The 24,543-nt window shown below is 46.8% G+C and overlaps 1 protein-coding gene across 1 annotated transcript; it reads left to right on the top strand.

Moving 5' to 3' along the window:
• Positions 1–26: 26 nt before the first annotated feature.
• PtA15_6A375 (uncharacterized protein) lies at positions 27–24,169 on the top strand (the record flags this gene model as incomplete). Its single annotated transcript, XM_053170073.1, has 7 exons — positions 27–38; positions 134–156; positions 276–439; positions 554–919; positions 1,007–1,045; positions 1,137–1,564; positions 24,143–24,169. 7 exons carry the CDS (start codon positions 27–29, stop codon positions 24,167–24,169), a joined length of 1,059 nt encoding a protein of 352 aa, XP_053021301.1.
• Positions 24,170–24,543: the final 374 nt, after the last annotated feature.

Genomic DNA, 24,543 nt, shown 5'->3' with positions numbered 1-24,543 from the left:
GGAAAAGGCTCAGTCGGATTATCACTATGTATCAGGCCGTAAGTCGGAACTAGGGTACAGCCACATCAATCATCCGATTCCGATTTTTACGCACAGATAAAACGAGTTTCGACTTGCATTCACGATACATCAGCATCCTAAGGAGATCTCATGCCGGTGGGCCGGGTAACGATATAAAAGACCAGCTCGTCCAACCACCTGCCCTAGCAGACAACCAATCCTTTGATATTTATCATGCGGCTTCCTTGTTGTTTACTTATTATCGTCCTGATTAGCCAGCTCATCAATGACACCGCGGCGCCCCCCGTCGGCAATGAATCACTGGTTTGGCTTCCAAATCAATCTGATGAGGACATCTTGCGGGATGTGAAGACTTTTCGGAGCGAGCCATCGACTGAATGCAATTCCTCCGGATGTTTTGGCTCATGGCAACTCACAAGTACGTTCTCACCTCGCTCAAGCGCTTAAGTTATCACCGGCTCCTCCCATTTTGAACAATTTTCGCTCTCGTCCCCCCATAAATCCTGACCTTTTCTGACATGCATTCCTGAAGTCCCACATTTCGATCGTTCTAGTACGCAAACAGAACAAATCAAACATTTCAAGAAGAGCTTCAGCAAATCAAAATTGGATAAAAAGATCGTACTTGTCCACCGAGCGTTAAAAAATCTTGTGGAAGCGTTCGACTTGCGCTGGGAAGATCGAATCTGGTGGTCCCAAGTCATCGCCTCCAAAATGGATGGATATCGGGGACTCGAAATGACTCAAACCACAATGCTCTATGGCTTTTACACTCTGCTTCTGCAGCATTACGAAAATCAGCATTTCTGCGCGCAAATTGGGGCCATGGTGCAGAGCATTATGACAAAGTTAAGGAAACGACCGAGTACAGCCCAATGGAAGCAAGAATGGGCGCAAGGTGGGCTTTTTTTAAAAAAAAATGAATTGGGTTTTCTTTCTGGATGGCAAGTACTTACTGAGTAAATAAATAAACATCGTCTTTCAGAGCTTCTTCACCCCGAGAAAGGTCTCAGTGAGAATTTTCGTTAGTCATTTTAAATACACATCTGAAGACAAACTAGACCTAGTGATTCTGACTAAGCTTTATAACCTACACAAATCTGTTTATCGATCAGTCAATTGGAATGGGCTATCAAAGCTGATACGCGATGAACCGAGGTTGAAGGACATAGTACGGAGAATAAGTGATGAGGATCAAGAATTTATTAAAATCGCAGATGACCTGGTCAGAATCAGCAATGCGCTCTTCTGGGTTAAACCACCAAATAACGTATCTGCTCAGACCAGAGTAGCCGCGATAGCTCTACTCAATCATCTGCTGATGGCGGGAAACAAGGATAGTAAAAGTAAAGCCGCCCAATTCTTATCTAAACTCGTCCAGGAACCCAACAAGACCTCCTACACCCAGGAACCCAACGAGACCTCCCACACCCAGGAACCCAACGAGACCTCCTACAGATTATTCAATTATGAAAGAAAGCTAGTAGAAAAGGTGCTGAAGGATTTCTACGACAAAGATATCGCGGCGGATGAGGAAAGAAAGGTGCAGCTGTCAGGCGGAGCGGGAACCAATCCATCCACAATTCTCAATGGAGCACCTCTCAACAATCTGGAAGCCCAGCTTTTGTCAGAGTTTGTACAAAAATCTAGCCAGGTCTAGGATTTGGGACAATGAAGCCCAGATTTCACTGCAAAATCTGGAAAAATATGAGTTCCCAGATTGATGGGAAGTCCTCCAATCTTTCAGCTTTACAAGCTTGTCCCCAGTCTATATCATGCTTGTACTGCTTCTCTCCCCCCCCTCTTTTTATCAATCATCTCTCCACATATAAGTCATTCCCTTCTTCTTGGCCTCCCATCATGGCTTCCTGAGCCCACCACTGCTGTCTGGTGTTTCCCATGTGCATAGTTATTTCTCTCTTCTTGTCTACAGCTCTTTGGCCTCCCATTATTATAGCATCCTTAGCTCACTTCCACTGCCTTGTGGTCCTCAGGAAAATGTCTAGTTCAAAATTTTATCTCACTGAAAAAATAGGGATAAACTTTGCACACTGTCAAAAATACTTTGCGGACTGTGGGCGACCCATTTGCAATGTTGCAACCTAGTGCGTGCCCTCAGAGAAGCGCTTCCACTGCAAGAACTCTAGAAACTGCCAGCAGTTGACATGTGGCATACTCCATGGTAACTGCCATTGTAACTCCACATAATTACATCATGCCCTTTCATGCACAGTCACTGCACATTGCTGTGCATTCACCCTTGGATGAAATATAATTTGAGAAAGGATTGAGTATCACCTAAAGCTTCCTTTGAGCTTCTGCATATCAACTGCTAGCAGTTTCTAGATTTTTTCTTGTAGTGTTTGTGCATCACGAGTTTCCTTGAGAAAGGGACTGGATTTTTTGGAAATTTGTTTATGTAGGAAATCATTGAAGAGCCCCTTGATTCAGTTTCTTGAGTTCTTATGGGCTCTCCTTGAACCTGGAAAAAATTATTTGTTGGATTCACTGCACTATTTTTTTAGAGGGTTGGAAAAACAACTCCCGTTTTTTGGGAAAACAACTCTTGTACGCAGCCGCAACCGGCTTTGGGAGTCATTTTTCCAAATCAGTTTTTGGATTTGGGAGTCGTTGAATCTAATTTTTTATTATTTTTTTTGCCAAGGAATGGAAGTGTAAACCCCCCTCCTCCTTTGGGGTTCACAAGGTGTCACCAATGGACACCTGCCCTGTCACAGACTTGTAGATAGCCTGTTCCTCCTCCTTCTTTGGCTCAGCAGAGAACTGACATGCAGTCTCTCTGAGCCAGTGCAATCCAAACTCCCCCCTTTGGTTGGTCCTAGAACTCAGCCTCAGTGCCCTTTGAGCTCTCCTCTCCGGTTCATCTGCCTCGCCCAGTGAAGGGGATTCTCACCCCTTACAGGAAGTTGTCCACCCAAAAGGCCCTTCGCGCAGAGGGCCTCTTTGGGAGTCGTCCGCGGGCACCACAGCCCCTGTCAGACACTGAGACACTAAGTCCATGCATTTACAACTGAGAAGTACATGTCTTATTACACAGCGGGCAATCGGATGTCGCACGCAGCCCGCAGCGACACCCGAGCCAAGGGGACCCCCTTTACGCGGGTGTCGCTGCGGGCTGCGTGCGACACCCGATTGCCCGCTGTGTAACCCAATAGTTAAAGACTCCATTAGTACTTGACTCATGTACATGAAGTCATGAGTTCAATTCCCTGTCATTACATTATTTTTATACCTTTAATTCCAATGTACTATTATTATGTAGGGTCTTGGAAAAACGACTCCCAAGTTTTGGGAAAACGACTCCCATACGTCCGCGCGACTTTTTTCGACCAGCGCTGGACGTCGACCTAGACCCTTTTTTTGGGTACGGCTTTTTTGGGAGTCATCGACCCAAAAAATTTATTTTTTGGGAGTCGTCGCCACTAATTATTTGTATTATTTCTTATTATTTTTAATATGTATAACTTTTTTGTTCCACGTACTAGAGACATAAAAATTGGAGAGCACAGAGAACCATACATAAAAAGACAATACTGAAAGTTTTAGCAGTATTTTCCCATCAGAAAATGAGATATAAGGGATGTGCGCCAAAATTAGTAGGAAAATAACTGCTGACTGTGTAACTTTTGCGTTACACACCCAAAATGTCCACAAATTTCAGGGATACCTTAAGACTGCATAAAATCTGTGATATAAAATTTCTGGCATTATTGTTCCATCAGAACATGACACATAAGGGGTGTGCCAAATGCTCAGTAGGAAATGACTGCTAACTGTGTAACTTTTGTGTTACACACCCAAACAGTCTAAAATTTTCAGGCATATTTCAAGGCTGTAACTCCTCTGCGCTATAAGGCTTGTGGCATTAGTGTGCCATCAGAACATGAGATATGAGGGGTGCAGCTCCACAATAGACATGCTCCCTACCAGCGCACAATTTGTACCTCATGTTTGATGACACAAACTCTCAGAGCTGCCAGAAATAATAAGGACAAGAAAATATAAACAGTGTTTATTCAAAAAATACTAGAGAGGAATAATCACAATATTTATTCAAAAAAGACTAGAACAACCACCAATACATGAAAACTACAAATGGAAATACTAGTAAAATTTACCACTCTTATGAGGAAAGAGGAGCTTTCTTCCACCTGTTTGAGCAAAACAATCAGAGTATCTTGCCTCCCAACCTCGTGCCTCTGGGTTGGCATTTAGCTTCCAGCTCTTCTGTAGGGAAGGGGCAGGGAAGACGTCAGGGGAGGATAGTTCTAGGGCCACAAAGTGATTGAGTCGCCGGATGAAAGCCAAGAAGATCGGGGGTTTTTTTTAGGAGGGCAGAAGGAGGGAAGGAAAGTTTGAGACCACTCTTCAGTGAAATAAAAAACTGGCCATTGGAAAGTGTTGGCCAGTGCTTTGCCGGAGGAGGGCATCGCCATCCAATGAGCCATACCACAACCTTTGGTACCGGAAAAGTTTATTCTGGCCAGAGTCGACTTGATGTTGTGAAAATGTCCCAAATTCACGTACAACTCGCCTCGTTTGCTGATTTCGGCGGCTAGAGCTTCTCGGACTGCACTCCAAGCGCCCTGACCATTCCCCAAGCACCATGCCACCGCGCGGAATCCACAATGGCCATCTGACTCAACATCAAGTATCCGCTTGAACGAGGATCTGATGATGACAGGGAGTTGATTGAGCCAATTCAGTCAGTCAACTGGTTCTTCGGATGGGGGTGGGGGGACTGGTGCTGTTGGTGGTGGAGGGACTGGAGCTGTTGGCGGTGGAGGGACTCGCGTGGCTCGCGGAGGAGGTACCCGGCTTGATTTTGGCGGAGGGGCGGGGGCAGACGAGGTTGATTGAGCAGGAGGGGAAGGTGGAGCTGGCTTCTTAGCGGTGGCGCGGGTCGGACGTTGCGGCGGAGGCGCGGGGGCAGACGAGGTTGATTGCAAAGGAGGGGAAGGGGAAGGCGGAGCTCGCATCTTCCCAGCGGCGCGGGACGTACGTTGCTGCGGAGGGGAGCAGTTCACAGGAGGGGAAGGGGAAGCTGGCTTCTTAGGTGCGACGTGGACCGGTTTGAAGCGCTTTGTTGGGACTTGGGCTTTTGGCGGCGGAGGAGGAGGAAGCGCAGGTGAGGAGGGTGGTGGTGATGGAGACGGCAACGGAGAAGGAGTTGGAGAAGGAGACTGAGCGACTTTCTTGGCGGTCTTCGACTTTCGGGGTGGGAGTTTCCTCTTCTTGGGTGCTGGTTCCTTCTTCTTCTTCTCCTCCTCTTCTTTCTCCCTTTTTTGTTGCTCCTTCTCTTCTTTCTTCATTTTTTTCATTTCTTCCTTCTCCGCTTTTCTGGTTTCTGCTAGCTTCTGTTTCTTGGACTTCATCATCACTCCTTCTTCATTCTTCCTTTTATTTTCAACGTGTTTGAAGGCGGAGGGGTCCCTTTTTGTAGTTTTTGGTTTGTTTGGCGCGCCTTTTGGACGTCCACGGGTGGCCTGAGCTTGTGTTGGTTCCTGGATTGTCACGACGGTTCCAGAGCCTGCCAATAAGCTGTTGATAGCTTGTAACTGGGCCGCCATCTGCGCGGGATTCATCTGCAGAAGCCTTTCGCGGATCTGGTTGACTTGCTCAATTTGGGTGAGATCAGCGTTGGTGTGAAGAGCATGAAGATCCTGGGGGGAATGAAAAGACTCTAGTTAGTAAGGGAATGGCGCAGGGGAGGATAAAAATGGAAGGGAGGTGTGGCAGAGGGGCGGTGGCAATGGGCAGACAAATGGGAGTCGGCGGGAGTTGTTCTTCCAATTGAGGGTCCGCGGCATGGCGATTTGGGAGTCGTTGGGAGTCGTTATTCCAATTCGCATGCCGCACGGACGGAAAATGGGAGTCGTTCCTGTCCCAGGTGCGCGTGGGGGTAAAAGGGAGTTGTTGGACAAAAATGGGAGTTGTCCACCGAGAAATGGGAGTCGTCCGCCGAGAAACGGGAGTCGTCATAGGAAAAATGGGAGTCGTCCACAAAAACCGGCCATCCAAGGCCCCCCCACATGACAAAAAGATAAAAAAAGACCCAGATCTTACCTTCATGTGCCACTGGACATGAAAATCCTCAGGAAGTATCTTCTCGCCATCCATTGCGCGCTGCCGGAGTGTATGCTTACAAGGAATTCCCATCCGGTTTTCGTAACACCCGTTGCACCTGTGCCAATTCTCCAGGTGAACACTTGCTCTCAGATTATCCTGCGCCTTCCGGAGAGCAAAGTGGGTGATCCGGCCGTGACAGAGCAAGAAAATCTTCCCTATTGATCGAAGGCTTCTAATCTTCACCTTGTGATGCACCGCAGAGATTTTGTGGGATTGAGCTTCAAGGGCATTCGTGATTAACTTGATGACGGCGGCAAAAGAATTGTTGGGGCCCAGGAGATAAGATTTGATGAAAGCATGCGATGATTCAATTCGAGACGTCGTCCGATGGTTGAAATGAGGTATATCCTTTGTCCAAGCGTTAGCATACTTTTCACACACCGGAAGCCATGTCTCAATCATGTAATCTCCAAAACCTTTGCCGTATTTCGCGCAAAAACGACTGAAGCTTGAACGTAAATCACCTGGACTAGTCATCTTGATTAAGTTGCTCCAGTGTTGAAGCATTTCAAACTCCTTCGCCTTGTTCTTGATGTGTTTTGCACCATTGGAGACCAAGTTCTTCTGTATGTGCCAAGTGCAAAGCATGTGAGTCAAATCCGGAAAATTGGACTGGAGAGAGGAGATGAGAGCTTCTTCTTGGTTGGTCAGAACAACAGCAGGAAGGGGAATCTTGTTCAAGGTGAAAACTGTCAGGAGGGATTCAAGCGCCCAGTCGTAATAATCTTGTGTCTCTTTGGCGAGAAAGCAGAACACCAAACTGAAAGACTTGTTGGCTCCAGTGACACCAGTGATGTGGAGGAGAGGCATCCAATACTTATTTGTCTTGTACGTACAGTCGAGGAAAAGGATCAAATGGTACTGATGGAGAAGCTTCACGGAGAGGGAATGACAGAAAAAAAGGCCCTTGAGCTCGCCAGATTCGTTGACCTTCGTCATTGTCGTGAAATCGGTTCCAGCCAGAATTTCATTCAGGTGAATGATGGGACTGATTCCTTGCAACATCTCTTGCGCAGCCCGCTTTCGTGCTGAGTAAATCGTATCAATTGTGGCCAGGATTGTCTCGTCAGGGTGCAGCTTCTTGAGGCATTCAAGTATTTGTGCCGGTCGCAATCCGGCCTCGCCAAGTCTTTTCATTTCTTCGTAGAGAGTGTCGCTGAGCTTACGGTGAACAGTGTGGGCAACGGCGGCGGTGGGGCGGTGATTATGAGTCGAGTTGGAGACTGTGAATTTCCAGTGGCCCTTCTTCTTCTGGTTGTATACAGCCGCGGCGAACGGACAGCCAATCAATCAAGATGATATATTTTCACGAGTATCACCTTTACGTTTGTTTTTCGCAGGATCACCTCCTCTGTATCATTTCAATGTGGATTTAATGTCAGTCAAAAGTAACAGAACAATGAAAAAGAACTGGGAAATAACAGACCTGACACATTTAAAATGGACACTCTTTCCAGGAACAGAGTGTTTGACCAGTATCCCATAGCCATGCGCACAAGCAAATTCTTGGATGGCCTCCTTAACCAATTCAACATTGTGGTAAATTCCAGCTGGCGGCGCAGGAATGTTGTCGTAGATTGTCCTTTCTCCTTCTTCATTTACTGAGTCATCATCATCCGGTTGATTCTCGTTCTCAAGCTCCATTTCTTCAAGCTCCTTCTCAGTTCTCTCTTCAGCAATTTTCTCAAGTATTTTCTTGATTTCTTGTGGGTTTTTTTCGGGTGGAACAGTTCAAGAGTTTGGATCATTGTTAGTAGTATTATCTTCATCTAATTCTAACATTACAATACAATCTTTGATAGTTTTCTCTTCTCTAGCTAGCTCTACATATTCCTTGAGTGTCTTCTTCTTTTCTGGATTATCTAAGCTATAATCTTCATCTTCTTCCTCATATTCTTTGTGGATTTGATTTTCTAGTTTTTTTTGGCGATTTCTTGAGTAAGTTGAAGGAGGAGGGGGTCTAGGGTGACGTCTTGAAGGGCTTCAGTGGTCTGAATGCAGGCTTCGACGGCGGCAATGGCCTGGGAGTCGGCGGCTGCGGTTTGGGAGTCGGCGGCTGCGGGAGGCTGGGAGTCGGCGGCTGCGGGACGTTGGGTGTCGACGGGGTCACGGGAGTCGGCAGCGTAGGCGGGCGCTAGAACTTGAGCACCGCTGGCTAGGACGGCTCCTTGGGGGTCTAGAATGGCCAGGGTGGCTGCGTGGTCCTGGGCCGCAAGGCCTTCGGCGGCGTCTTGATTCGCACCTGGGTCAGGGGCAGGAACAGGGTGTTGGGGGCTCAATGCCTCCATTTTGGATGGGAGGGAGTCGGCAGGGGAGAGGGGGCTTACCTGGCCCTGCGGCTTGGGTTTCCTTGGCGTGCTCGCCAGCCACTGGGGGCTCCGTGTGCTCGCCAGGCATTGGGGCCTTGGCGTACTTGATGGCGGCGACAGGGGGCTCGGCGTGGTCGACGGCGGCCATTGGGGGCTCGGCGTGCTCCATGGCGGCGACAGGGGCCTGGGATTCCTGGTCGTGGTCGACGGCGGCCATTGGGGGCTCGGCGTGCTCCATGGCGGCGACAGGGGCCTGGGATTCCTGGTCCTGGACGGCGGCGGGGGCGGCAGGGTTAAACATCTCTTTTCGTTTGATCGATTGGGCGGTTGGGGTGGGCGGGTGGGGGTGATCGGGCGGTTGTGGTGTCTGACTTGTGTGATGGGTGGGGGGCTTGAAGGGTAGTTGGCAAGGGGAGTCGTCACGACTCCCTGGGGGCTTCCGTAGCCCCCGCGGCCGACTCCCAAAATAACGCGGGGGGCACTCCTTTTGGGTGAACAACTCCCAAACCCCCCAGGAAAAAATATTAAAAATATTCATAAAAATTGGTGGGGACGACTCCCATAAAATAATTTTTTTGGGTCGACGACTCCCAAAAGAGCCGTACCCAAAAAAGGGTCTAGGTTGACGTCTAGCGCTGGTTGAAAAATAGTCGCGCGGACGTATGGGAGTCGTTTTCCCAAAACTTGGGAGTCGTTTTTCCAAGACCCATTATGTATTAGCTTAAAGATTTACAATCAGATTAAACAATCCATTGTGGGGGAACTCTCATCCATCCAACGAGTGGGACTTACAACTGATTTGTGGATGTCTCGGGATCAAACTGGATACATGGTGGTCACGGCTCACTTCATCAATAAAAAGTGGGAGCTGAAAAAGCGAATCATTGGATTCAAGCCCCTTGCTTCACCTCACACTGGCGTGGCAATAGCCGATTGCATGCACGAAACAATGTTAGAGTGGAATCTGCTGGAAAAATGCAGCTTCATCACTCTTGATAAAGCTTCAACCAATGATGCTGCAGTCCAAAGGCTCCAGAAGATAATTTCCAATCAATTTCCTGGGGGACTGGATGCTCAAGGTTCTTACTTCCATGTTCAATGCGTTGGACATGTCATAAACCTAGTGGTGAAATACGGACTACAATCCGTCCATCAAGGGCTACTTAAACTTTGTGCTTTGGTGAAATACATCCGAAGTTCTCCTGCTAGAAAACAGGCCTTTGACGAAGCTGTTGATTTGTGTGGTATAACCGTGACAAGACGCCCTACACTCGATGTCGCTACACAATGGAACTTGACATTTTTCATGATTGACTCAGCTCTGCCATTTAAGCTAGCTTTCAAAAGGCTTTCTGTGACTGAATCCTCCTACAATTCATATCCAACCCCCGCTGAGTGGGTGAAATTGACGCATATGCAAGACTTCTTGGAGATTATTCACAAGGGTAAGCTCTATTTCAAGCAATACCATTACAAGCAAATTGTAACTTTTCTTGTTTTCTTTTTTTCTGCAAAAGCTACGGTGGATCTCTCTGGTACTCAGTACCCAACCTCAAATCTTATTTTCAAGATAATGACGAAGCTCAATAAATGTATTATCAAAGCTCAGAATGTTCTGAACACTCCGAACGATCATCACTCTCCAAACAATCTTAACACTCCGAACAATCTTAATGCTCCAAACGTTCTTAACGCTCCAAACGGTCTTACTGGTTTGAACGGTGTGGTAAGCCAATCCTGATCTACCCAGAAAACCAGCAACCATCAATCACAAGGCTGTCACCCATACCTCTGGCCCCCTTGTCAGCAAAGCCCAAGGCCCTCAACATCCCCACTCAATGGTCATACCCTGGATAATAGTATTCCCTCTTCCCACACTCCCCCTCTCTGGGATAAACCCTCTCCCTAGTCTCAAACATCTACCCAGATCACATGTTACCCCCTTCTTCTAGTGTTTCCTTAGAACCATGTGCTCAAAGATGTATAAGCACCCTTGAAACCCTTCACCCTCCAAACCCAACATGATACACATTATACTAGACACAGCCCCAAACCCCACCTAGATTATTACTTCCTGAAACACTTCCTGAAACACCTGACTCCTCCTATCTTAGATCCCTAGATTATTAATTCCTGAAACACTTCCTGAAACACCTAACTCCTCCTATCTTAGATCATAGAATATTCTACCCCTGTTATGTCTCACATATCCCCTCCTCCAACTAGGAAGATTGCACCATAGCCCCCAGAAGATGGCATCATCCCCACCCACTATGTGACTCCTTGACCCACTACTCTGACCACATGGCTGTTTCATCCTATAGAAGTAGAATGTTCTATGCTTCCCTTCAGGTTATCCTTGTTTCCTCATGGCTCCTCTTTCTTGTGTATATAAACTGGGTTGTTTTCCTCTTCATTTGTTCCCCATCAGATCCTGTCAAAGTAAATTCAGATCACTGGTCACCTATCATTAGCCTTGCTTATGCCAATAAATCAGATTGGACAAGCTTGTTATCTGTGTACAAAATATTAGATTAGTAGAAAAGTAACCCTCAAGACATACCTCAAGAATCCTCTATAGCCACACCTTTCCATAAGAGTCCACACTCTTATATCTTTTTCTTTTTCCCAGAGAGGCAGCCCATTAAAGCACCATTCCCTCTCCAGCTCTATTCATCCCAAGAGTAGTTCCACAACGGTCTTACCGCTCCAAAGAATCTTACCCCTCTGAATGATAGGAGTAGCTCATTGATTGGAATTGCTGCAGAATCAATGCATCAAAAGTTCAACAAGTGTTGGAAGCCGTTGCAAACTTTTGCTTCCCTAGCAATCATTTTTGATCCACGATACAAACTTGATTTTCTCTGGTTTTACTTTTTGAACAATCTCGGACTAGGAGAAGATGCAAGCAAAGTGCAATTAATTTGCATCAGAGAGCTCCTCACCAAATATTTTTCCAGCTACGCACCCAAACCAGAAAGTATTCTCCCAAGAGAGAATGTTTCTGCAAATTCACAAAATCTTCTCAACAATGATGAAGATGATAAATTTCTTCAGTTTCTTGCTACCACTAAAGGCACCCCAAACCCAACGTCTCTCACCTCCGAGCTTGATCTTTACCTCAAGCAACCCAATGTTGTAGTCACAAAGGGGCAGCACTTTCACATCCTCGAGTGGTGGAAAGTCCATCAGTCTGAACTCCCTCACCTCTCCGAACTCGCCAAGACAGTGCTGACGGCACCGATGACCTCTGTAGCTTCGGAATCAGCCTTCTCAACTGGTGGTCGCATTCTGGATGAGTATAGAATTCAGCTTCATATAACCATGGTTGAAGCCTTGATCTGTGCCCAAGACTGGTTGAGACACAAGTCCAACACAGCAAACATTGTTGATGTTCTCAGTGAGGAGGATTGAGTTCATTGTATTCCAATCATTTTCTGGTTTTTGTTCAACCAATATTTCTTTGTGAAATTTTCTTTTTTATTTGTATCTATTTACATTCTTTGGCAGAGACCTGATTAGATCCAAAGGCATCCAAAGAATGATGGCTTGGTTGATTTGATATTGTCCTCACTCGCGATGTACTGAAGAGACACAGATAAGTGGAAGATGTCGTGGCAGGTGATATCAGGGGGAGTAGCCACTTGACGAGCTGGTGTGTTTCTCAAAAACCATACACATTGGCAATGCTATGAGGCACACATCGCAAAGGAAAAGCTTTGCATCGAGTGGACACTTGCTATAGACTTTTCATACGCTTGGTTTCTTTGGCTAGTAATTTGCCATGCGTTGGGACTCATATCTGGTAGGCTAATCCAGGTCAGATAAAGCAATAGTGAGACTCGGAAAGGCAATAACATCTGCAAATCAAATATATATTGAGAGAGAGAAATGCCACCATCAGATCTTGCTTTCTCTCTTTCTACAACGGGGTTTTTTTTGGAAGGGCAGGAGGTGAAGGGCTACTTGCCTTGAGTCGAAGTTGGAATCCTGGATCTTGGCTGAGCTCACAACTACAAGTGCTCGTTTCTGGGTCTGTGTAACAACTCTATGTTGTTTGTATGGACTAATCTATCAGTCTATCTTATATTCCGGAGTTTAGTTGTGATGATCAACAAGCAGGGTTTTGAAGTCATGCGCCTTTGTCATCCTCTTGTTAATCCGGGAAGATGACGTTGTAAAGCTCAAAAGTGTTCCTGAGAACCTTTTGCTGAGTGCGGAAAGGGATGAATGAGGTTACCTCTGCCTTTCCTGGGTCACTAGACACTAAAACAAGCTCCCCAATCTATGATTGGAGGGTTTATGTAGTGATAGTGGAGGTGTATCAAAAGATGGCCTACGTCAAACAAGTGGCTTAGGGGATATGGGTGATGTAGCTGGTGCTGAGTGAGTCATAAGTTGATATGGTCCGTGTGTTGCCGCAAAAAGGGGGGTGTGGAACACCCTGACAGAGGGGTTAACGGTGATTGTGTGATGTAATAGAGTTGTGATATGTATGTAATTGTTATGTAATAAGGGTAAAACCACAATATAGTGGGGGCTAGTACCGTAGAGTGAGCAAGTGTTGTACTGTTATGGGGTAAGCTGAGTGCAAGTAGTTTGCTGAGAGAAATTACAACTGGGGGGAGGAGAGCCTCCTTAAATAGAAAAGAGTGAGGGATTTTAGCTCCAGGGGAACCAAGGAATGAGGGATTTTAGCTGCCCTGAGCTGTCAAATGAGGGATTTTGGCTGGTGGTGAAAATTTTGGAGCAACTGAAAGATATATTTCTGTCTTTTAATCTCTCTTCTATTTACAACGTGATTTAAATGAAGAGAGAGAAGTTTGTGAGAAGGGAAGGATTACCTGAAAGCAGCACGGGATTAAGCTGAGTCAGGTAAAGCTTCCTGGTTGCTTGCGCTTGCACTTCGCTGGAGTAAAATGAGTCTGGCGAGTCTAGTGCAATTAAGTGCGCATTAGTTAAGTCTGTCTTTGGTTGCTGTTTGTATTTCTTGTTCTGGTTCTTTTGACTCACCGTTGCAGGGATCAGTTATATGAATAACTTGATCTTGTCCTGTCTATACGGATGAGCGGTGTCTGGAGCTGTGGTAGTAATTGCAATTTACTTTGCTTTAGCTTTTATTCTGTTTGCTAGATCATGAGGCTGGGATCTGCTCACCTTGGTCGGTGCTGTCTGTGATTCTGGCTAAAAGCGATTCTTGCGCCTTATCCCGAATACGGTGAGCAAGGGTTCTGTTGAGTATAAAGTTGGTCAGCGTGTAGTGCGTATCAACTTTATCTCTGCTCGGCTACGTACCCAGGGGCGTGGTCTGTTTTACCTTTTTCCTTTGCGGTTGCTGTCGCGAGTGCCGTGTCTACAAGGGACCGTGCAGCTCCCGTCAGCTATAGCTTGGGTTTAGGGTTTTGGCTAGACTGCTAGAGGGGCTTACCTCTTTGTGCAGCTGGGGCTTGGTTTGGGTCTATCCGCGCGAGCTCTCTGAAGGTTTGCTGCGTGGGGGTCTGGTCTAACCGCGCTAGCTTCCACGGAGGTTGCTGCGGGTCTGGGGCTATAATCTCACAGGTGGTACAGCCTAGATGAGGGAATTTAGCCCAATTGACAGGTCACATGATGTAATGATGAGTGAATTTAGCTGGTGAGAAAGTGGAGGTGAGGGGTTTGAGTTTGGCCTATGATGTCATTGGGTCATCTGATCATCTGTACTGCTCCTGTCTGGCACCTGCTGTCAAATGATGTCATGTGTAAGCTGCATGAGGGGTTTTTGCTAGCTTGACACCTGCATGATGTCATCTGTCAACTGTCAGACTGCAGCCCCTATTACACTAGTCTGCATGCACCTGCATAAGACTACATAAGCCTGCATCAAGTGTGCATAACACTGCATGACACTGCATGACATATGCAAAGCACAATGAAATGAGTGCAGCTGATGAGGTAAAGTATATGTAAAGGGTAGACAAGCTGTCAGGGTGGTCCATGTAACGGATTACATGTCCTGGGTAAGTGTGGTTCATGTAACGGATTACATGACCTGAGTATGGTGTTTGTGTGTGTGAAACTGGATGATGGTGTCTTGAAAGGGTTGTATCTTCTGATCCAGAGGGGTGTAAGGTGTGTTGTCCATGGTGTCCTGTGTAGTTTTGGCTGTAAAATCCAGTGGTGCCGCCATATTGGTTGATTTGAGAGTGTACATATGAGAAAAAAGGAAATTTTGAAATGGGCTAGATGGGTAACCATAAAGCATACCACAGCGTGTTGTTCTGATTGTGACATCATTACATTTTCTCGCATTGATTCTGATTATTACACTTGTACTCTTTGGATGGTTTGTTCTCTCTTTCCTCTCTTTTCTCATCAGGATATTCTTTGTTATCATTTCCTCATTCTATTGTTCCGAGTAATTCATTCTTGAAGAAATTAGTCTATCAAATAATCAATACATCATCAACAAAATCAATAACTATATTATATAATCCAGAACTACTATCAAGCATCTTGGCGAACTATCCTCTTGGTTAGTTTCATAGCCTCATAGCAAACTGATAGTAGGCTGGCCCTCACAGTTATATCCCGATCTTCAAGAAATATAGTTATAATTACATACTAGAATTTTTTTTTACCCTTTATGTCGGACACTTCCAAAATGCAGCCCATTACTCCTATTTGTAACTCTCCCAGGTTCACGCCTTCTCCCCCGACAAATTCAAACCTTCCTATTCCATCAACATCTCAACCCATCCCTATCCCTTTGATTGAATGCCCATTGAACTCAGTTTTTTTCAACCAATACTCCATCTCCGTTTAATCACAACTCCCCTTCTTTTATTGAATTCTCCCCTTGAGCCATTCCAACGCCTTTGCCTCAGCCGGATCCTAACATTCCTCTGCAGCCAAACCTTCAGCCACCTCCTGCGGCTGATTTTGGTCTTCAACCAGAAGATGATGTCTCGTCGCTCTTGGTAAACTTACAAGTAAACAACTTGACTCAATCTTTGTTGATTCAATCTCAAGCCGCTTCCATTGCTTTGTTGACTGCTCAAGCTCGCCAAGACAAGACTTCCATCAAGAATTTGCAAGACAATGCGAAGAACATCAAAACGGTTTTTCACAACGAACTGCTTAAGTCGCGATCGGCTAATCAAGAAGCGGTGGCTAATTTGCGCGGTTTGGTAGAAGGGCTGACGGGTGGTTTGGGCGGTCGGTTGGGACGTTTGGAGGAGGCGAGCTCTCATCCTGTGGCTCCGGAACGTCAAAGAATTTTTGTGGAGCCTCCTCATCAGCCTCATATTTTCTTTACCGGGATGCCTCGTGAAACTAACACCTTTTGTTTCAATATGAGGAATACATTTAAAAGGATTGGCGAGCAATTTAACTCGGAAAAGCAAAAGATCCTTTGGATTACCGGGTATTTTTGTTTGGGCCCGGGTCGTATGGATGGCGAGGTTCCTTCGTACACGTGGTGGCGCGGGTTACTCTCCAAGAATGCCGATGCTCTCAATTTGTCAACTTTGAGGGCCTCAGCAAAGATGGATTACGTGATTCCTGAGCTCCGCAATGTCGATTCCTTTCTTGAAGCAATTGAGCATATGTTTGCTAACCATCATGAGCTTGAAGAGGCCAAATCAGCCTTTTATTCGGCAAGACAGGGCAATAAATCCATTGAAGAGTTCAACATTCTTTTCAATGCCTTGCTTTGGCCTCTGAAGCTGGATGCTTGATTGAGGTGCAAGGCTTACGATAAGGCAATTGATCCTAATCTGGTCAAGTTGGCGTTAATTAGAGGGCCTTGGACGGACGTTGTCGACTTAGATGTGAAACAGGAAATTGCTATTTCCGTCTCGAAGAATGTTGCCGGCGTCAGCAAATTCCTGGACCCCAAGTCTCATCAATTTCGCTCGAATAATCAACCGCCAACTCATTGGGTTGGTCCGCCCGTCCAACATTTGCAGCCACCAGTAAAGCTTCCTGATGATGCCATGGATGTGGACGAAATGGCTTCGGCCAACGGTGGGCCAGCTACGCTAACCGTAGCGTTAGCGTGGCGTAGCGTAGCGGAATTCTGCTAAATTTTAGCGCAGCGTTAGCAAATTGCGCCTTCTCTGCGCTAACGCTACGCGCATAGGGTGCGCAGCTAATTTAGCTGTTCGCGTAGCGTTAACGCAGATGCGCGCAATTGCGCTAACGCTACACACGCAGGGCGCAAAAGAGCGCGCGCTACGGTGCGCCACAGTGCTTTTAGCTGAAAAAAGGCCTTTTTTCCGCTAAAAGCGCTGTAGCGCAGCGTAGCGTAGCGTAGTGACTGTAGCGGCGCGCTAACACTAACAAACAATTGGCGCACTGTTAGCGCCTCTGAAAATTAGCGCAGCGTAGCGGCGCTAACAGCGCGCTAACGCTACTCAAAATGGGCGGGCGCTTTTTGCCGCTACGCTAACGCTAAGTGGCCCTGTAGCGTAGTGTAGCGTAGCGGCCCACCGTTGCTTCGGCTATAAAAGAATTGGATTTTTCGTATTCCAATTTCCGACAAGAATGTGTTGATTGGAACATCTGCATTCGGTGCGGCGGGGCGTTTGATGAAGCACACTATCAAGCTCGTGGTTGTACTCTTAGCAAGGAAATGAAAATGGACATGTCTGATATGTTGCGTTTGTGGAAGGAATGGGGTGGATCGGTCCGTAAGCGCAAGGGTGTCTCCAGGCGAAGTGACTCAAAATGGGCGCCGGAGAATGTATCAAGAAGAGGCGGCGGATCTACTGGGCCAAAAGCTCCAGCAAGATCGGCTCCAACTCGCTCCCCTTCGCCAAATGAGAAGGTTGATAAGGGCAAGAAACGGCAATCCTTGGCGGAAGTGGACGGCCTCCCTTTCAAGCGACGTGTGACGGATTTGGCGGGCCAATCGCAATCTCATGCAGATAATCCAGCTTTGTCTGCCGACGCGATCGGAACTGAAGATATGATGGCTGGTGAAATCTTTTTCAACGCCTGCATGGCTGATAAGATGAACGCCAGTGACTGTAAGCAGGCTCATTTTGTTAAGAAATCCTCCCGGCCTGATAAACGACCGTTCTTTAACGGGGCTTTACTAATAGGCAACAATCACAGGGCTAATGTTTCTGTTTTGGTTGATTCTGGCGCATCCGCCTCGTTTATTGACATTAAATTTGCTAGGAGCAATAAAATCGAAACTCTTCCAATGGCTGTGGGCTTGCAGTGCAAGTCGTTCGATGGGACTTCGGCAGCTTCCGGGGATATAGTTTCTTATGTAAAAGGGGATGTTATGATCCCCACGGCTTGCGGTTCCACTTTGCGGACTCATGTTACTCTCCACTTAACTAAATTAGCCTCTGCAGATTTGATATTAGGAAATTCGTGGTTAAGAGACTCTGGCACGTTTGTTGGGGGACTGGATGGGGAGGTTATAATGTATGATTGTGTACAGGAAATTGGTGATCTTTCCTGCAATGAAGCCTTGTAGCTTACGGATGAGTATTCGGACGTGTTTGCAACAGAATCCTTGGCTTGTCTTCCCCCTCATAGAGGGCAGTTCGACTGTGAGGTGAACCTTAAACATAGGGTGGTCCCACCATTTGGCAAGATGTACAATCTGAGCAAGTCAGAAAGGGATGAGTTAAAGACTTACGTTGACAAAAATCTGGCTAAAGGCTTCATTAGATTGTCTTCATCTCCGGCGGCGGCGCCAATATTTTACGTCAAGGTGGTCTGGAAAGCTAATTGACCGTGTTTTGATTATCGGATTTTGAATAATATGACAGTACGGGACTTGTATCCTCTCCCGGTAATTGCTCACCTTCTGAATAACCTGCAGGGCTGCAAGTTCCTTTCTAAGATTGATCTCAAAGCTGCCTTTAACCTTCTGCGGGTGGCCAAAGGTCACGAATGGAAAACAGCTTTCCGAACTCCATGGGGCTTGTACAAATATCAAGTCATGCCCTTTGGATTGGCGAATTCGCCAGCTACTTTTCAATGATTTATTCAGCACGTCTTAAGGGAGTTTTTGGACGTTTGCTGCTTTGTCTATATCAACGACATTCTTATTTTTTCTAAGACTAAGGACCAACATTTGTTGGATTTGCGCAACATATTGCATAAGCTTTGGGAGTTTTCCCTTAAAGCTTCATTGAACAAGTGCAAGTTTTTCTGTTCTAAGGTCACTTTTCTCCGCTTTGATATAACAGACACCGGTTTAAAAATGAATAATTCAAAGCTGAAGACTATTGAAGACTGGCCTTTTGCGGTGACTGTTTGTGCTCTTTGGAAATTCTTAGGTTTCACAAACTTTTATAGACAGTTCATACCTTGGTTTTCAACGGTGGCGGGTCCGCTTACCACCTTGACTCAGGAGAAGTATAGTGACTCGACTCTTTTGAATTTGGTTGAGGCGGCAGAAGGCTTTGAAAAGCTTAAGCGAATTTTTGTGACTGAACCTTTGTTACTTCATTTTGATTTTGACAAAGATAGAGTGGTTCACGTGGACAGCTCGGGTTACGCCATCGCAGCGGTGCTAAGTCAACCTGATGCTAACGGCAATTATCTGCCAGTCAGTTACTCTTCTCAGAAGCTCTCAGACCGAGAGCGGTCTTGGAAGATCTTCGACTTAGAGCTTTTGGCAATTGTTGCTGCGTGCCATGAGTGGAGGGCTTGGTTAATGGGGACTGAAAGACCGGTAACGATGTTTTCTGATCATTCAAATCTTTTATATTTCAAAACCGCTAAGTACCTATCACCAAAGCAGGCTCCCTGGGCCTTATTCTTAGATAACTTTAACATGTTAATTTATCATATAGGGGGATCTGACAATCCGGCGGACGGGCCAAGCCAACGAGAAGATTTTTATGACGGGAAAGGGTTGAGTAATGATGTAGACTTAATCACTAAATGGATGGTAAATTGTGATGCGATTGAGGGTGATGTTTCTCCTTCCCCTATGACTTCACACGTTTCCAGAAGGCAAAAGCTCAATTGATTTCTTATTTTCATGATTTTTATTCAGCAGGAGAAAAGACCGCGAAAGGTGTCCTTTTGGCTGATGATATTTATTGGCACCAGTCTAGGGTCTTGGTACCTTCTTTGTTGAGGACTAGGATTTTAATTATGTATCACGATGGCCCGGCGGCGGGTCACCCCGGCATTGCAAGGAAATTTTCAATGCTGACTCAATCCTTTTCTTGGCCTGGTGTTTGAAAGTTGGTCATCAATTATGTGAAGAGCTGTGACTTGTGTCAGAGGGTTAAAGCTTGGCGGCAGGCACTGGATGGCAAATTGGTTTCTGTCGTGGCGGAACCAAGACCCTGGAGCGTTATAGGGATGGACATGATAGTGAAGTTGCCTTTATCGGGTGGTTTTGATTCAATTTTGGTGGTGGTGGATTTGTTGAGCAAGCTTACCCATTTTATTCCCTGTAAAGAGGCTTCATCATTGGCGGTTTTGGCGGGATTATTTAGAAAAAATATTTTTTGGGTACATGGTTTGCCAGATAAGATTGTTTCTGACAGAGGAAGCACATTTGTGAGTGACTTCTGGAAGAGTCTGATGCACTCCCTCGGTATCAAGTCAGCCTTGTCGACAGCGTATCACCCGCAAACCGACGGCCAAACGGAACGCATGAATCAAGTCGTGGAGGATTATCTTCGACACTTTTGTTCCTATTATCAGGACAACTGGGAAAGGTGTCTGGAAATTGCCCAGTTTGCGATAAACAATAGTGATTCATCTAGCCTTAAGATTTCTCTGTTTTTATTTACCTACGGCTTTCATTCTTGGTTCAATACGCTAACTGAGAACACAGGACGGAAGTCTTTGGATGAGTTTCTTGTTGATTTGCAGGTGACTCAGGAGACTGCAATGGAATGCCTGCGACTGGCGCGGATTAAACAAGCGGAGTATTATAACAAGGGGAGGAGAGAGGCGCTGATTTACAAGGATGGCGAGGAGGTTCTCCTTCTTCAAAAATTCATTCAATCTTGTCAAATGAACTCAAAGCTGGATTATAGGTACATCAGCCCTTTTAAGGTTTTAGGAATGGTGGGGAGTAATGCGGTGAAGTTGATTTTATCTTCTGATTATCCCAAACTTCACCCCGTCTTTAATGTTTCCTTGTTAGTTTGGTATGTAAGGCCGGACACAATTGATGGTTGCAATTCTTTTTTAGGTACAAAAGACAAATATTATACGGAAAGACAGATTGTGGATTGGGAAAGGATTAAGGCGGTTTTGGATGTAAGGACGGTGAAGAAAGGTAAGGTAGATTATCTCATTTCGTGGCATAATTCTACCCCTGGAGAGAACACATGGGTGTTGCAGAGCCACATCCCTGTGTCTGTTGAGCCTTTGTTACGGAAATTTCATCAAGCAGCGGAAAGACAGCAAAAGAAAGGCAAGAAGTCTGCAGGACCGGTTGACAAATTGACTGGTTAAAGGTAGTAGGCTGGTCTTATTTTGTAAAAACTCCATATTGTTTTTATGGACTAATCTATCAGTCTATCTTATATTCCGTAGTTTAGTTGTGATGATCAACAATTGGGGTTTTGAAGTCATGCGCCTTTGTCATCCTCTTGTTAATCCAGGACGATGACATGTTGTTCTGATCGTGACGTCATTACATTTTCTCGCATTGATTCTGATTGTTATACTTGTACTCTTTGGATGGTTTGTTCTCTCTTTCCTCTATTTTCTCATTGGGATATTCTTTGTTATCATTTCCTCATTCTATTGTTCCGAGTAATTCATTCTTGAAGAAATCAGTCTATCGAATAATCAATACATCATCAACAAAATCAATAACCATATTATATAATCCAGAACTACTATCAAGCATCTTGGCAAACTATCCTCTTGGTTAGTTTCATAGCCTCATAGCGAACTGATAGTAAGCTGGCCCTTGCAGTCTGACCCAAGTCCAACCCAAGTCCGACCCAATGAAATCAGTAACCCGGCCCAGCCCAACCCGTTTTGGGTTGGGCCATTCCAAGAGTCCCACGGATCTTGGCCCATCCAATTGTGTTCGGACCCTTGTTGGGCCAAACAAAAACCGAGTGGGCTAGTATGGGCCGGCCCAATTCTCAACCCTAGGCATCAGCCAGCATCAGCCCAACGGTCCATTTTTTTACTGTTACATCAGCACAGTTCCTTTGCTAGAGTATCAGCTCCGCGCCAATCACCCGCTGCAGGACTCCGGGGCCGCCAGCGGCTTCGCCGCAAAATTGCTGCTCCGGGTTTGTGGGCGGCTTCGCCGCGACCCAACTTGCGGTCTCAGGGTCCCAGGATCCTGGAGAAACAGGGAGAGTAAGGCCCCAATGATAAACGCTATTTTGAGGTTATTTGGAGATTATTTTGAAATCGTTTTGAAATCAAAACCAACTTTGTTTTGACTTCTTTTCATTTCAAAATAATCTCAAACCTCTTCAAACACACCCGGGAGGGGTGTTTGAGATTTCAGAAATCCAACATTTGAGTAATTGAACTTTTGAAATGGCAGTACGCCTGTATGGTTGCCAGGCCACTACTCCCCGTTCAAATTTCTGTACTGGGTCGGCGAAGGTTGCAAATGGGTACATGTATACCACCAATTCTCGGACCGGCATGTCCGACGACTCCTCTAGCCAACCTAGTTCTGGGATATGGCGGTCCAACAAGAGGTCGGACTTGCCTGTCCGAGCAGATGGGCCAATTGGTGATGGCCATGTCCAAGAACTGCTCGGACAGGCCGCTCCGAGGACTTGTCGGACCTACTGGTCCAAACTGGTGCCGGTACATAGTTTGACCTGCTTGCCAAGGTCTTTGGCAAGCAAGGAACATTGTACTCACACGAGGGAACCTCCTGGGCTAGCGGAGCATCCGGTTCAAGCTCCGGTCCTGGAGCTGTATTCCAGCTGTCCTGGCCCGTGTCACAGATACAGCTATGGCAACAAAGCTTGCGGGCCCGCGAGGCTGAAATTCCGAAACACAACATTTTTCATTTCAGCCCCCTCGCCTGCAGCCCACCATTTTTTCTTCCAATTCTTCCTTTCTTCCAAAGTCTTCCCTCTCTCCACCACCCCATCTCTCTCTCTCTCCCCCCCCGGCCACCATGCCCCTCCGACCTCCTCCCCCCCCATTGCAACCTAACCAAAACCTAACCGCCTCGCATCCAGTCCCCCCACCGGTATCGCCACCCACCCGGCCACCAGCAATCCGCCCACCCGCCAAGGTCCAGGTCAGTCCCCCCCCCCAGCCACGACCTTTTTTTTCCGCCGTCCTCATTCACCCCCTCCCTCTAATGTTATGTAGTGCAATATCCGGCCATTCGCAAACCAAACGTCGTCCCGGTAAGTGTACCAATATTTCACCTTCCTGCTTGGTTTGGTGTTTTGCTGACACCCGTGCGCCCCTAGCCATGGTGTATGTCAAATATGCCCGTGACATCAAATTTGTTGCGGTCCGACTAAGCTTGCGTGGGATGCCGCTAGAGGAGATAAACAATACAATCTTTCAGAGGATTTCCCCCAACTCCATGTCCCGCTGGACCCAATTGTATCGCAGCACAAGGGACATGGTGCGTGACCCCGCCTTGTATGAGGATCGAGGTCGGCCATTGGCCTTCTCACGCGAGGAGGCCGAATTTGTTCTGGACGCCCTCGCCGCAGAGCCAACCTTATATGTGGACGAAATCCAAAGGCACATAGAGGCAATGACCGGCACTTGCCACCCGATCAGTACCATTTGTGCGGAATTACACCGGCGCCTCCTTCTGACCAAGAAGGTCGCGAGGACTGTTCACCCCGATCAGTCTGAGCTGCAGCAGGCGGCTTATAATGACCGGATTGGTGTGTACCCCGCTGAGTACCTTGTATTTGTCGGTACGTTTTTTTCATGATCTTCAAGCTAGTATGCTGGGCGCTTCTGACTTCTGAATTCCCTCTTTGTGCCACAGACAAATGTGGGGTCTCCCTCGGGACCCACTCACAAGCCCGCGGTTGGGCGCTCCGTGGTCGCCGCACTTCAAGGATCTCAAGGCCACTCCGATCACCCAGAATCTCGGTTCTGCCCGCAGTCTCTTTGGACGGCTTGCTCGCAACCATTGCTCAAGAGGGGTCCATGCACCGGGTGGACATGGAATATTTTATTGAAGAGGTCTTGGTGCGTTTTGTTTTATCTCCCAGCTCTTTGTCTGCTCAGCACTGACCCACCTGGTGCCCGCAGGTTCCACAACTGAAATCTTTCCCCGGACGTAATAGCATCCTTGTCATGGATAATGCGTGCATCCACCACGGCGGGCGCATAAGCGAGATCTGTGAGGCTGCCAACATCCTACTGATTTACCTGCTTCCATACTTGCCTGACTTCAACCCGATTGAGAAGGTTTTTTCCGTCCTCAAATTGCAAATCAAACAGCACCAAATCCTCACCGGGACTGCGGCGGATGCCGAAATCATTAAAGATTTCCTGCCTACTTTTGTGACCCCGGCGCTCATGAGTTCCCTATTTGTGGGCAGCGGCTACTCGGCGGACCGACAGAACGGGCTTGAGGCAAAAGAAGTTGGCGAGGTCGGGCTTGAGGCAAACAAAGTTGGCGAGGTCCAAAACATCCTGGATGCGTTGAGATGAGACATACATCTCTTACTTACTGCCTGACATCTCTTACTTACTGCCTACACATATCCGGTTCACAGGGACACGTTGCTGGTGTGTCCTGGTGAACCAATTTTTCCTTATTTTTGTTATCGGTTTCTTGTGTTGTTATTGGCATGCAAATGGAAATAAAATGTTCACAAGTTCGGCAAACCTCTTTACCAGGTTTTGGGGCAAAGTCCAGGTGTCCAACCCTGTGTACAGTTGGTTTGGCAAAGTCAAGGGGTCCATCCCTTGGTAGCCAGACCAACGCTTGGGTTGTTTTTCGCCAAGTTGAGGCTACCAACGCTCAGGTGTGAGCCCCCTTGGTTTTTTTTGGCAAAGTCCAGGCGTCCGACGCTCAGGTGTGAGCCCCTCGGGTTTTTTTGGCAAAGTCCAGGAGTCCAACGCTCAGGTGTGAGCCCCTTGGGTTTTTTTGGCAAAGTCCAGGAGTCCAACGCTC

Source organism: Puccinia triticina, chromosome 6A (assembly GCF_026914185.1).
Source record: "Puccinia triticina chromosome 6A, complete sequence".
Taxonomy (NCBI): Eukaryota; Fungi; Basidiomycota; class Pucciniomycetes; order Pucciniales; family Pucciniaceae; genus Puccinia; species Puccinia triticina.
Note: the sequence above shows the minus strand (reverse complement) of the source record. Positions and strands in the feature narration are given on the sequence as shown.